General features: G+C 41.0%; 2 protein-coding genes across 2 annotated transcripts in view; one reads left to right on the top strand and one right to left on the bottom strand.

Moving 5' to 3' along the window:
• Positions 1-3,502, bottom strand: part of LOC132886573 (transmembrane protein 241) — a 140,247-nt gene extending 136,745 nt beyond the window's left edge. The window contains exon 1 of the mRNA XM_060921396.1: positions 3,415-3,502. Within this exon, the coding sequence (XP_060777379.1) occupies positions 3,415-3,458 (44 nt within the window). The 5' untranslated portion in view covers positions 3,459-3,502. The remainder of the gene's footprint in view (positions 1-3,414) is intronic.
• A 318-nt stretch (positions 3,503-3,820) lies between these two features.
• riok3 (RIO kinase 3 (yeast)) overlaps positions 3,821-11,139 on the top strand; it is a 149,491-nt gene continuing 142,172 nt past the window's right edge. The window contains exon 1 of the mRNA XM_060921405.1: positions 3,821-4,085. Within this exon, the coding sequence (XP_060777388.1) occupies positions 4,050-4,085 (36 nt within the window). The 5' untranslated portion in view covers positions 3,821-4,049. The remainder of the gene's footprint in view (positions 4,086-11,139) is intronic.

Raw genomic sequence — 11,139 nt, 5'->3', positions numbered from 1 at the left:
CCTTACGCGTTTTAACTAAGTCAAGATCCACCATAGGCACAATGAACAGCCAAGGTGGAATAACCGGTAGAGGTACCACAGAACTGTGGGTCAACTCAGTTAGGCCAAGTTCCTCAGCCTGACCATTCCCGACCCACCCAAAACTATTAAAATCTGCCTTACCATGTTCCCAACATTGATTTAAAATGTACTTGGTAGGGTGAGCCTCTTTATGATCCTATAAGTTCGTCCAGTATACCATAGCCAGCTGCTGACGTCTTAAGGACAAAGGCAATTCCCCTGCTTCTACCTGAAGAGCTGGAACTGATGAGGTCTTAAATGCCCCACTGCACACTCGTAATGCCTGTGCTTGAATTACATCAAGCTTCAGTAAATGTGTCTTTGCTGCTGATCTATATGCTATACATGCATAATCTAATGTAGACCTGATAAGTGCAATATATACCTGTTTAAGTGACCTCATAGTGGCACCCCAATCACTTCCCACTAGACACCTAAGTATATTTACTACCTTTTTACACTTAATAACGATTCTCTGAATGTGATCCTTGAAAGTCAGTTTGCAATCCATCCAAACCCCTAAAAACCTTACTACCTCCACTTGTTTGAGTGGCTGCCTATACAGGGTAATTTGTACAGGAGGAATGTTTCTTCTCTTGGTAAAGCATATAACCTGTGTCTTCTCTACTGAAAAACGAAAGCCCCATTTAGTGCCCCAATTCTCCACAAGACTGACTGCTGCCTGAAGTCTCTTACTAATGTAAGCTGAATTTCTGCCCTTGACCCACAGTGCTCCATCATCTGCATACAAAGATTTCCCAATATTAACGTCTATGTCTAAAAATATGTCATTAATCATTATACTAAACAACAGAGGGCTGCATACACTGCCCTGAGGAACTCCATTATCCACAGGATGTGTGTTAGAATGTGACTGTCCAACACGCACCTCAAGGGTTCTATTTAACAGAAAATCCATCACCCAGTTATACATCCTACCACTTATTCCCATTGCCTCCAATTTAATAAGGAGTCCCTCACGCCATAGCATGTCATACGCCTTTTCTATGTCAAAGAAAACTGCAAGAACTTGCTCTTTGTTTGCTGGAGCCTTCCTTATTGCATCTTCCAGACACAGCACAGGATCCATAGTCATCCTTCCTCTACGAAAACCACTTTGGTAGGAACTGATTAAACCCCTCTTTTCTACAATGTAAGACAACCTATCTGTGACCATCCGCTCCATTAACTTAGAGGTTAGAGGTCAACGCAATCGGCCTGTAGCTTGATGCGTCACTCTTTTCCTTACCTGGTTTCAAAATCGGAATCACAACAGAGTGTTTCCAAGCTAATGGAATAATCCCTGTTTCCCATATCAAATTAAACAACTGCAAAATTACCATTTGTGCCTGAGGACACAATTTATCCACCATTACATAGCAAATTTCATCTTTGCCTGGAGATGTAGATCTAACTCCATTTAGAGCCCGCTTCAACTCAAACATAGAAAATGCCTCATCAAAAGCCTCATCTGCAACAGCCTTTTTCTCTAGAACATTAGGATGCAGCCTTACCAGTTCTTCTCTAGCCACTCTGACCTCAGGAGATAAATTATCCACACTATGGATTCTGACAAACACTTTCGCTAAAGCTTCTGCTTTTTCCTTAGCTGTTCTCATAATTTCACCATTAAGTTGTAAGGCTGGTATATTCCCTCCTTATTCCTCCCATTCTTCTTATCATCCCCCATACATCATTAATTGCGGTCTCTCTTCCGATAGAGTCACAGAATTCTCTCCATCGCTCTCTCTTTGCCTTCCTTATCACCCTCCTAACCATAGCTTGAGCTTTTTTATACTCAACTAAATCGGCAAAAGAAAAGGTTGATTTAACCTTTTTAAAAGCTCTATTTCTTACCTGAATTGCTTCCTTACACTCATCCGTCCACCAAGGCACCATTTTACGCTGCCCCCTGCCTGTTGTTTTTCCAATGAATTCTAGAGCAGAGGAGTGCAATGTCTCTCTGATCTTCCTGTTAACAACATTAACATTCTCACGCGGATCTAAATTAAAACTCATCAGTCTCGAGCTACATATTTTACTAAAATCATCCCATTTGGCCTTTTTAAAATCCCACCTAGGGAAGATAACCTCCTCAATCTGGATTGGCCCCACTCCAATTTCACACATGATAGGGTAATGATCACTGCCAATACAGTCATCCAATACAGGAATTTTCAATAAACTTTTTAAATTCCTGCCCATTAGAGCATAGACTTCTAGCATTCCACTGCAAAATAATAAAAACCATTAGGAACCCCCACATGAAAGTGGCTGTGATGTTAGTTGCACACCTTGGAGAGTATTTAGAGTTCTATTAATTTCCTCAAATGAAACTTCCATCCCCACACAAAAATGCCTCCGTGCAGCTTTGACAATGATTTTTATCTTCTCACTTTTTTTTTTAATCTGTTAATGCTGAGCAATTTATGACTTCGGCAAGGAATGCCAAGAATTTCACACTATCCACTGCTATAGATTCCTTATTTATCTTCCTAGGTATTTCATTACTATGCTGAGAAAAAACACTTTGGCCCGGTCTCTGCTGTCTTTGGCCAGTTTCTAGTTTTCTTTTCCCGTCAACCTTCTTAATGGCCTCAGCATAAGTAAGTTTCTCCTCAGCTTTAATTCTTTGCACTTCAGCCGCTCTTTTGTGTACTTGACAACCTTTGTATGCTGCGCTATGTGAGCCCCCGCAATTGCAACATTTGACACTAGTGCCCTCCTGACATTGGCCATACTCATGATCTTCTCCTCCGCACTTGCCACACCGCTTTCTCCCTCTACAAATGGCTGCTACGTGCCCAAATTTTTGGCAGTTAAAACACCGTAACGGTGGCGGTATGTATGGACGAACTTGGAAGCTCATATATCCTACTCTAACTCTTACGGGCAATTCCTTATCATCAAAAAATAACAGAATGGACAGGCTTTCTTGTTTTATTTGATCTCGGGTGTACATCAACCTTCTGCATTTGACCACATTGGCTCCTGATACATTGCTCAAAATATCCTCACATGACAGGTCAGTAGAGACTCCAGTTATAACACCAAGCTCAAGTTTCTTACGCTCCCATTCAGTACATCTAATTTTCTTTCCTTCCATTACAGTTATTCCAAGTAGCTTATCCCGCTGTGCGGCATTGTAACAATCAATAATTAAACTACCGTCCCTTAGCGGTGTAACCTGCACTGTACCTACAGCTATATGAAGCGCTTTGGTAAGTCTCAGTGGATTGATAGAGCTAGGGGGGTCAAACTGGAACTTTACCTTTAAACCGTTATGTTTTGCCACTCGCTTTGCTTTACTATCTCTATCTTTATCCGACTCTGAGTGACCATCAGACACTCTACCTCGTTTGTTTCCTTTCTTCTTTGCTTTCCCTTTCTTCTCCCATTTCTCATTTGAATTTCCCTCGTCTTCTCCTTCCATCTCTAGCTCACTTCCAAACAAACTACCGTCACTTCCTCCCATTTCCGCTCCATCACTCAACTCACGCAAGAGCCCACCTCCACTCTCTACCGCCATCTCTCTCCGAGCAGGCGTTTGACGTGTCGCTGTGTTCTTTATTAAAAAAAAAAAGTCATGACAACGAGCGGGGTTTTTATGTTAGTATTTCAACAAGAAAATTTATTTAATAAATAAAGAATTAAAATATTGTGGCAAAGAATTGATAATATATTTTTATTATAAAATGAATAAATACCATACCTTATAATACAGCAAGGCACATATGGGGACTTTTACATTGACGAGTTGTTTCTACACCGGTTCTCGCTAACCGACTGGAATTTAACACGGAACTATTGACTGAGTGTGAGACTACTGGTTTCTGATTGACAGGTTTTAAGTTCAGGTTTTAGCAGATACGAAACTAGTTAACGTTACTTGTGTTGTGATAAACCAGCACAAACTCTTTCTCAATTGTAAAGTAATTTATTTGAGCTTTCTTCAGCCTGATAAGAGTGCATTTCTCCATTCGGCCATTATGGATCAAGTCGATGTAGTTTCAGAAGAAATAAAGGTAAGTGATTATGTAATTAGTCTGGTAACCTAAATAACCATTTGTGTGTTAGTGTTAGTCACTTTATATAGCAATGTTATGTGGATCCCCGTACTGCGGCCTATAACTTGGTTATCATGGTGTCGTAGTATTTTGACGTCATAGTACTTGTTGTACTGTATTTTGATTCTAATGTTTTCTTTGAGTTTAAAGATTGTTTTTAAAGATATTATGTACACCTTTCTTTCAAGACACTTTAACATGTTCAGTGGAAGGTTTGAAAATAAGTGAAGTTGTCACGTCATGCTGATCTCACTTGTGTTTTTATATTTGTCTTGACTGTCATGCTACTGAAACACTAATTTATCCATGAGGGATTAATAAAGCTGTATAAACGTATACTAGAGTGGTGGCTGCAATTATCAACACCTTTTCAGGTTTACCAATAAACAATTTTACAAAGGTGAGTTTCAGTTACAACCGTTATTATTGGTTAATCAATCAACTGGAAGACACCCCCCCCCCCCCCCCCCCCCTTTGATCTTGTCGTCTGATGACACAGCTTGTTACGTGAGATGGAATTTTTTCAGCACGATCAGCAAGTTGAGGAAAACCTGGACGTTATCATCGCAGACAACTATGGTGGAAAGATCATGGACATGTTTTTACTTATCAAATTCATTGATATTTCATGATATCCTGGTTGAAACCTACTTTGTTTCTTACTCTTTCATTTGACAGTTGCCATTTTGTATCTAAATGTGCGTTTGAGAAGTCACATGAGGTGTCGATAATGGTGATCACTTTCAACTGTGTCCACCATTATCGACACCCTGTGGAATTAAGTGACATTTACAACTGTTGTGGATCAATCTTTGTGTAACATTTGTTGAAGCAGATGAAGTACTTTTTTAAAAAAAATCACAGCACTTATTTTTTTAATGTTTTTTCTGATTCATAACAGAATGAGAAGTCACATGAGGTGTGTTTGAGAAGTCACATGAGGTGCCGATAATAGAGTATTTGGAATCCTATTGCAATAAATAGAATTAGACCAGAATTAAATTCTTAGCATATAAAAAGTTACATGCTTGAAATATTCAGATTTGTCTATTCCATTCAGAATTTTATTTATTTATCTTTTTTTTGCAGTTTGTTGTAAATATCTGCCACATATTACAACATCAGTAGACATTCACGTGGCCTTTTATGGAATCAATTTTGTGCCAAAATATTCATACAATACTTTTGAAATATCAAATAAAAACGACAAATCAAAATACAAAAAAAGCAAAAAAAGTCAATTTTTTTTAGACTGGCAAACAAATTATTCATGTAATCGTGCAAAATATCAGTCTATTACGCTTCAGAAACCTTTTATTTTTGTTCCGCGTCTTTCTCAGTTTTGTTTGACGTAATTTATTTTGGTTGCGATTCCAGCTTTCTCGTTTGTGCTCCCTGACTTTTTGCTTGCAGTTTTGGCACAAACTTCACGTGTGGGTGGGCTGTCCAGGAATGCATTCCCATTGGGTAACTTGTGTTTGACTGACAGCTATGCTCAGCCATTCCCTACTTGGATTTTGGCGGACTGTTTGACGAGTGACCGATCCATTGACGGTACACAAGGATTGAGTGGACTTCAGTGGCGACTATGATAGTATGAAAAATTATAGACAAGCGTGTTAAAGGCAAAGGCTAGAAGACTATCACCAAGTAGCTTGATGTTCCTGTGACTACAGTTGCAAATTGTATTAAGAAGTTTAAGTACCATGGGACTAGGGCAGTGCGATATATCGAATATACTTGATATATCGCCGAAAATTCTGTGCGCGATACATAAAATTATTATATCGTAACTATCGAGTATTTTATGGTCATCTTCCGACTTGCGTTCGTTTCGTGTTTTGTTGTGTTTAAAACCTTTTCCGGTGGTTTTCTCCCTGTCCCTCAGGCAGTAACGTGAAAGGCTGCCTAAGGGTAAAGAAAACAATAACGTCACACACTCGCCAACCAATCCCGAGTGACATCTCGGTGCTGAAAGGAACTTCCGGGAAGATTTTCTAGTTTCGGTTGTGTTGCCAGATTGGGCGGTTTTAAGTGCGTTTTGGCGGGTTTTGAACATATTTTGGGCTGGAAAACGTCAGCAGTATCTGGCAACACTGCCGGCGGGAAGATTTCCTGGTTCTGGTTTACAGCGCTGACTCAGTTCGTGCAATCGCTGATTTTGCATAGGCTACCGTGTAAGCTCTGTCAATTTCAGCGACAAATTAAAAATGGAAGTGGACGAATTGGTTTCTAAAAGAACTAGTAAGGGGTCAGTCATCTGGCAAAACTTACTGACAAGTCACATCAGCTCTATGTCCACAGAAGAAAAGATGAAGCTTTCAAAGAAAAGAACACCATACCTACTGTGAAACACTGAGGAGGCTCGGTTATGATTTGGGGCTGCTTTGCTGCATCTGGTATGGGGTGTCTTGAATCTGTGCAAGGCACAATGAAATCTCAAGACTATCAAGGCATTCTGGAGCGAAATGTACTACCAAGTTTCAGAAAGCTCGGTGTCATGAGTCCTTCAACAGGATAAAGACCTAAAACGCACAGCTAAAAGCACTTAAGAATGGCAAAGAACAAAACATTGGACTATTCTGAAGTGGCCTTCTACAAGCGCCGATCTGAATCCTAGCAAGCATCTCTGAAAAGAGCTGAAACACGCAGTGTGTACCCTTCAAACCTGAGATAGCTGGAGCAGTTTGCTCAGGAAGAGTCTGCCAAACTATCTGTTGGCAGATGTAGAAGTCTCACTGGGGGCTATAAAGATTGCTTTTTAGCAGCGATTGCTGCTAAAGGCTGTGAAACAAAATATTAAGTTAAGGGTACCATTTTTTAGGGCCCGAGCCCGAATGGGCGAAGGCCCTATTGTTCTTGTAAGAGTTCACTCTTCTTCTTCTTTATTTTTCTCCGCTGTTGGGCCATTTTCGGGGCGCTTGCCATGGGCGAAAACGCACGAAATTTGGCACCAGTTCCGAGAATTGCCACCGCTACTCAGAACCAAAAGCCCAAACTTGGCCGGGGCTCAGGGCCTCTATAGCGCCCCCTAAGTCGTTGTGATTTTGGCCTCCCGCATTAAGGTGCCTGGGTGCCATGTAGTTTGTAGTAGTGGCATGCCATTTGGTACGCATATGTATCTCACTAAGCCAGACAAAAATGTAATGCCAATGCATTAGCCACGCCCAACAGGAAGTGAGGTAATTTCACTTTTGTGCGAAATGCATGGCCACGAAGACGGCGCAACTCCTCCTAGACCGTTCATAGGAATGTCACCAAAATTGATACACATCATCTACAGACATGGCTGACAAAAGTTACTAAATACGTTTCACGTAGGATAAACCGTTCAGAAGTTATACGTCAATCAATTTTCGATGCAAAATTTTACATGCTTAAAAATTCATAACAAATCTTCTGATTGCTCAAAACTGCTCATACTTCACACGCAAATCACTCATTGGGCTTCTGACATGTTACCCAATTTCTGTGATATTTCGCCACTGGGGGCGCTATTTTTGGGCAAAAAATCCAATCTTTCCTCAAATTTGGTCAACCTTCACGGCCACCCTCTTACTACCTCCCATGTCATGTATACCACATTTTGGGAATTTTCGTCCATGGGGGGCGCTGTTTTTGGCCGACGCAATTGCTCCAAAACTGGTTTTTGGTAAATAATTCCATAATGCTTTTCCTTCACACCACTACCTTGTGATAGTGCGTTGCTGTTGTAGACACTTATTTTTCCAACTCATAATCGCTCATGTATAGCATAGCGCCACCTACTGACATGGGGAAAAACCAAAAAATTTATTCTTCAAAAATCTATATCTCATCTTCTATTTACTCAATTGTCATCAAACTTCATACGCAAACTCTTCATAGCTCACCTGACATGTACGCCAAATTTTGTGCACTTTCGCCCCTGGGGGTGCTGGTTATGGCAGAAATGATATTGCAGCTTCTGATTTGTCAAACTTGGCAAGCAAACTCTTTACAAGACCCTTATTGGGGCGCTTGCCATGGTCGACAACGCACGAAATTTGGCTCCTTTTTCTTAGACTGCCACCGCTACTGAGAACCAGAAGCCCAGATCCAGGCGGGCCTCAGGGCCTCTATAGCGCCCCCTAACTCGTTGTGATTTTGGCCTCCCGCATTAAGGTGCCTGGTTGCCATGTAGTTTGTAGTAGTGGCATGCCATTTGGTACGCATATGTATCTCACTAAGCCGGACAAAAATGTAATGCCAATGCATTAGCCACGCCCAACAGGAAGTGAGCTAATTTCACTTTTGTGCGAAATGCATGGCCACGAAGACGGCGCAACTCCTCCTAGACCGTTCATAGGAATGTCACCAAAATTGATACACATCATCTACAGACATGGCTGACAAAAGTTACTAAATACGTTTCACGTAGCATAAACCGTTCAGAAGTTATACGTCAATCAATTTTCAATGCAAAATTTTACATGCTTAAAAATTCATAACAAATCTTCTGATTGCTCAAAACTGCTCATACTTCACACGCAAATCACTCATTGGGCTTCTGACATGTTACCCAATTTCTGTGATATTTCGCCACTGGGGGCGCTATTTTTGGGCAAAAATTCCAATCTTTCCTCAAATTTGGTCAAACTTCACGGCCACCCTCTTCCTACCTCCCATGTCATGTATACCACATTTTGGGAATTTTCGTCCATGGGGGGCGCTGTTTTTGGCCGACGCAATTGCTCCACAACGGGTTTTTGGTAAATAATTCCATAATGCTTTTCCTTCACACCACTACCTTGTGATAGTGCGTTGCTGTTGTAGACACTTATTTCTCCAACTCATAATCGCTCATGTACAGCATAGCGCCACCTACTGACATGGGAAAAACCAAAAAATTTATTCTTCAAAAATCTATATCTCATCTTCTATTTACTCAATTGTCATCAAACTTCATACGCAAACTCTTCATAGCTCACCTGACATGTACGCCAAATTTTGTGCACTTTCGCCCCTGGGGGTGCTGGTATTGCAGCTTCTGATTTGTCAAACTTGGCAAGCAAACTCTTTACAAGACCCTTATTGGGGCGCTTGCCATGGTCGACAACGCACGAAATTTGGCTCCTTTTTCTTAGACTGCCACCGCTACTGAGAACCAGAAGCCCAGATCCAGGCGGGCCTCAGGGCCTCTATAGCGCCCCCTAACGTGTTGTGATTTTTGCCTCTCGCATTAAGGTGCCTGCTTGGCATATAGTTTCTAGTTATTATTATTATTAGGGCCCGAGCACCGTTCAATGCGAGACCCTATTGTTTTTGAAGGATTATTATTATTATTATTATTATTATTATTATTATTAGGCCCCGAGCACCGTACAGTGCGAGACCCTATTGTTGCCATGTGTCCAATTCTGTGCTTTGTCGCCATTGTGGGAGTAATGTCTCTTGCCGAAGAAGCTGTGGAAGGTATTTCGCGGGGACGCATGCCCCCGCCCCCCTTTGGCCGCTGGCGCAAGGGCCCGTCGAGGCCGCTTGTTTTTTATTATTTTTTTTTTCTTTTTTGCTCCATGCCTTTTTCATTTGTTTTGGTATGTAAAATCAAAATCCATTGAATCAAAAGTAAAGTCTGAGTTGTATTAAACATGGAATAAACAATTACTGACTGCGGTCCACATCACGTCTGAGTGGGGACCTGGTTGTGACGTCGTTGGCGTCGCGTCTCCGCTCACTGTGTCAGGTAAGCTTCAATCAGAACCTTACCATGTCTTGTCTTGGAGAGCCATGTATCAAGGTTAGCTGTTAGATGATGCCAGTTGTCAAAACCACACATCAAGTCTTCCTTTGCGCAATCCTTCCTTTTTTTTTTTCTTAGGACAGCCCCTTGATCTTTTCCTGTGGGCTAGTTCCCCAAACAGCAGTTTCTTGGGAATACATTCATCGTCCATTCTGCAAACGTGACCTAACCATCGGAGACGACTGGTTCTTTATAATTGTCTCAATGGTGGTGCAATTGGCTCTTCTGAGGACCTCAGTATTTGTTACAGTGGTGGGCAAAAGTTTACATACCCCAACAGAATGTTTTGTTTCTTGGCTATTTCTAAGAGAAATTGAATGATAATACACAAAAACCTTTATTTCACTTGTGGTTAATGGTTGGCTGAAGCCAATTATTGTCAAGAAAATGTCAAATGTTAACTCTTTTTTTTTTTTTTTTTTTTTTTTTTAAAACCATTATGACAACAAAAAAACTACACAAATGAGACTGATCAAAAGTTTACATACCCCAATTCTTAATACTGTGTATTTCCCCCTTTAACATCAATAACAGCTTGAAGTCTTTTGTGAGAGTTGTCAATGAGTCTCTTCATCTTTTCAGATGGTAAAGCTGCCCATTCTTCTTGGCAAAAAGCCTCCAGTTCCTGTAAAGTCTGGGGCTGTCTTGCATGGACTGCATGTTTGAGGTCTCCCCAGAGTGGCTCAATAATGTTGAGGTCAGGAGACTGAGATGGCCACTCTAAGACCTTCACTTTATGCTGTTGTAGCCACTGACAAGTAGGGTTGCAAAGGGGCGGAAAATTCCCGGAAAGTTTCCATGGAAACTTTGGTACAGGAATTTTGGGAATTTTCAAAAAAAAAAAAAAGCACTGGAATTACGGTAATTTAGGGGAATTATTTTATATATATATTTATTTATTATTATCAGAGATGATGGAAATGCAGTCTGCATTGTCGATGGTTTGTTTAACCTTTGTTTGCACTCTGTTGTACTCTTCATCCAGCAAATGAGTGGATAGTGCATGTCTGGTTGGGGGAGTGAATGCTGGTCGGATTACATTAAAAAAATCTCTTCCAGTAGACATTGGCAGACAACATCAGAGGTGAGGATGTTGCATAGATCGCTCGAGCTAAACATTCATCAGCATTTCTCTGACTTTGCTCATCCATGGAGTCAAAGTACCTTCTGAGGCCTGAGGGTCCAAGAACCAATGAAACGGTATCAGAAGAATCTGATGCAATAGATGAATTTTCACCTGCTGCATTTGTT

The sequence above is a fragment of the Neoarius graeffei genome, chromosome 5 (assembly GCF_027579695.1).
Source record: "Neoarius graeffei isolate fNeoGra1 chromosome 5, fNeoGra1.pri, whole genome shotgun sequence".
Classification (NCBI taxonomy): domain Eukaryota; kingdom Metazoa; phylum Chordata; class Actinopteri; order Siluriformes; family Ariidae; genus Neoarius; species Neoarius graeffei.
The sequence above is the reverse complement of the archived record's forward strand: the minus strand, read 5'-3'. Positions and strand labels throughout refer to the sequence as shown.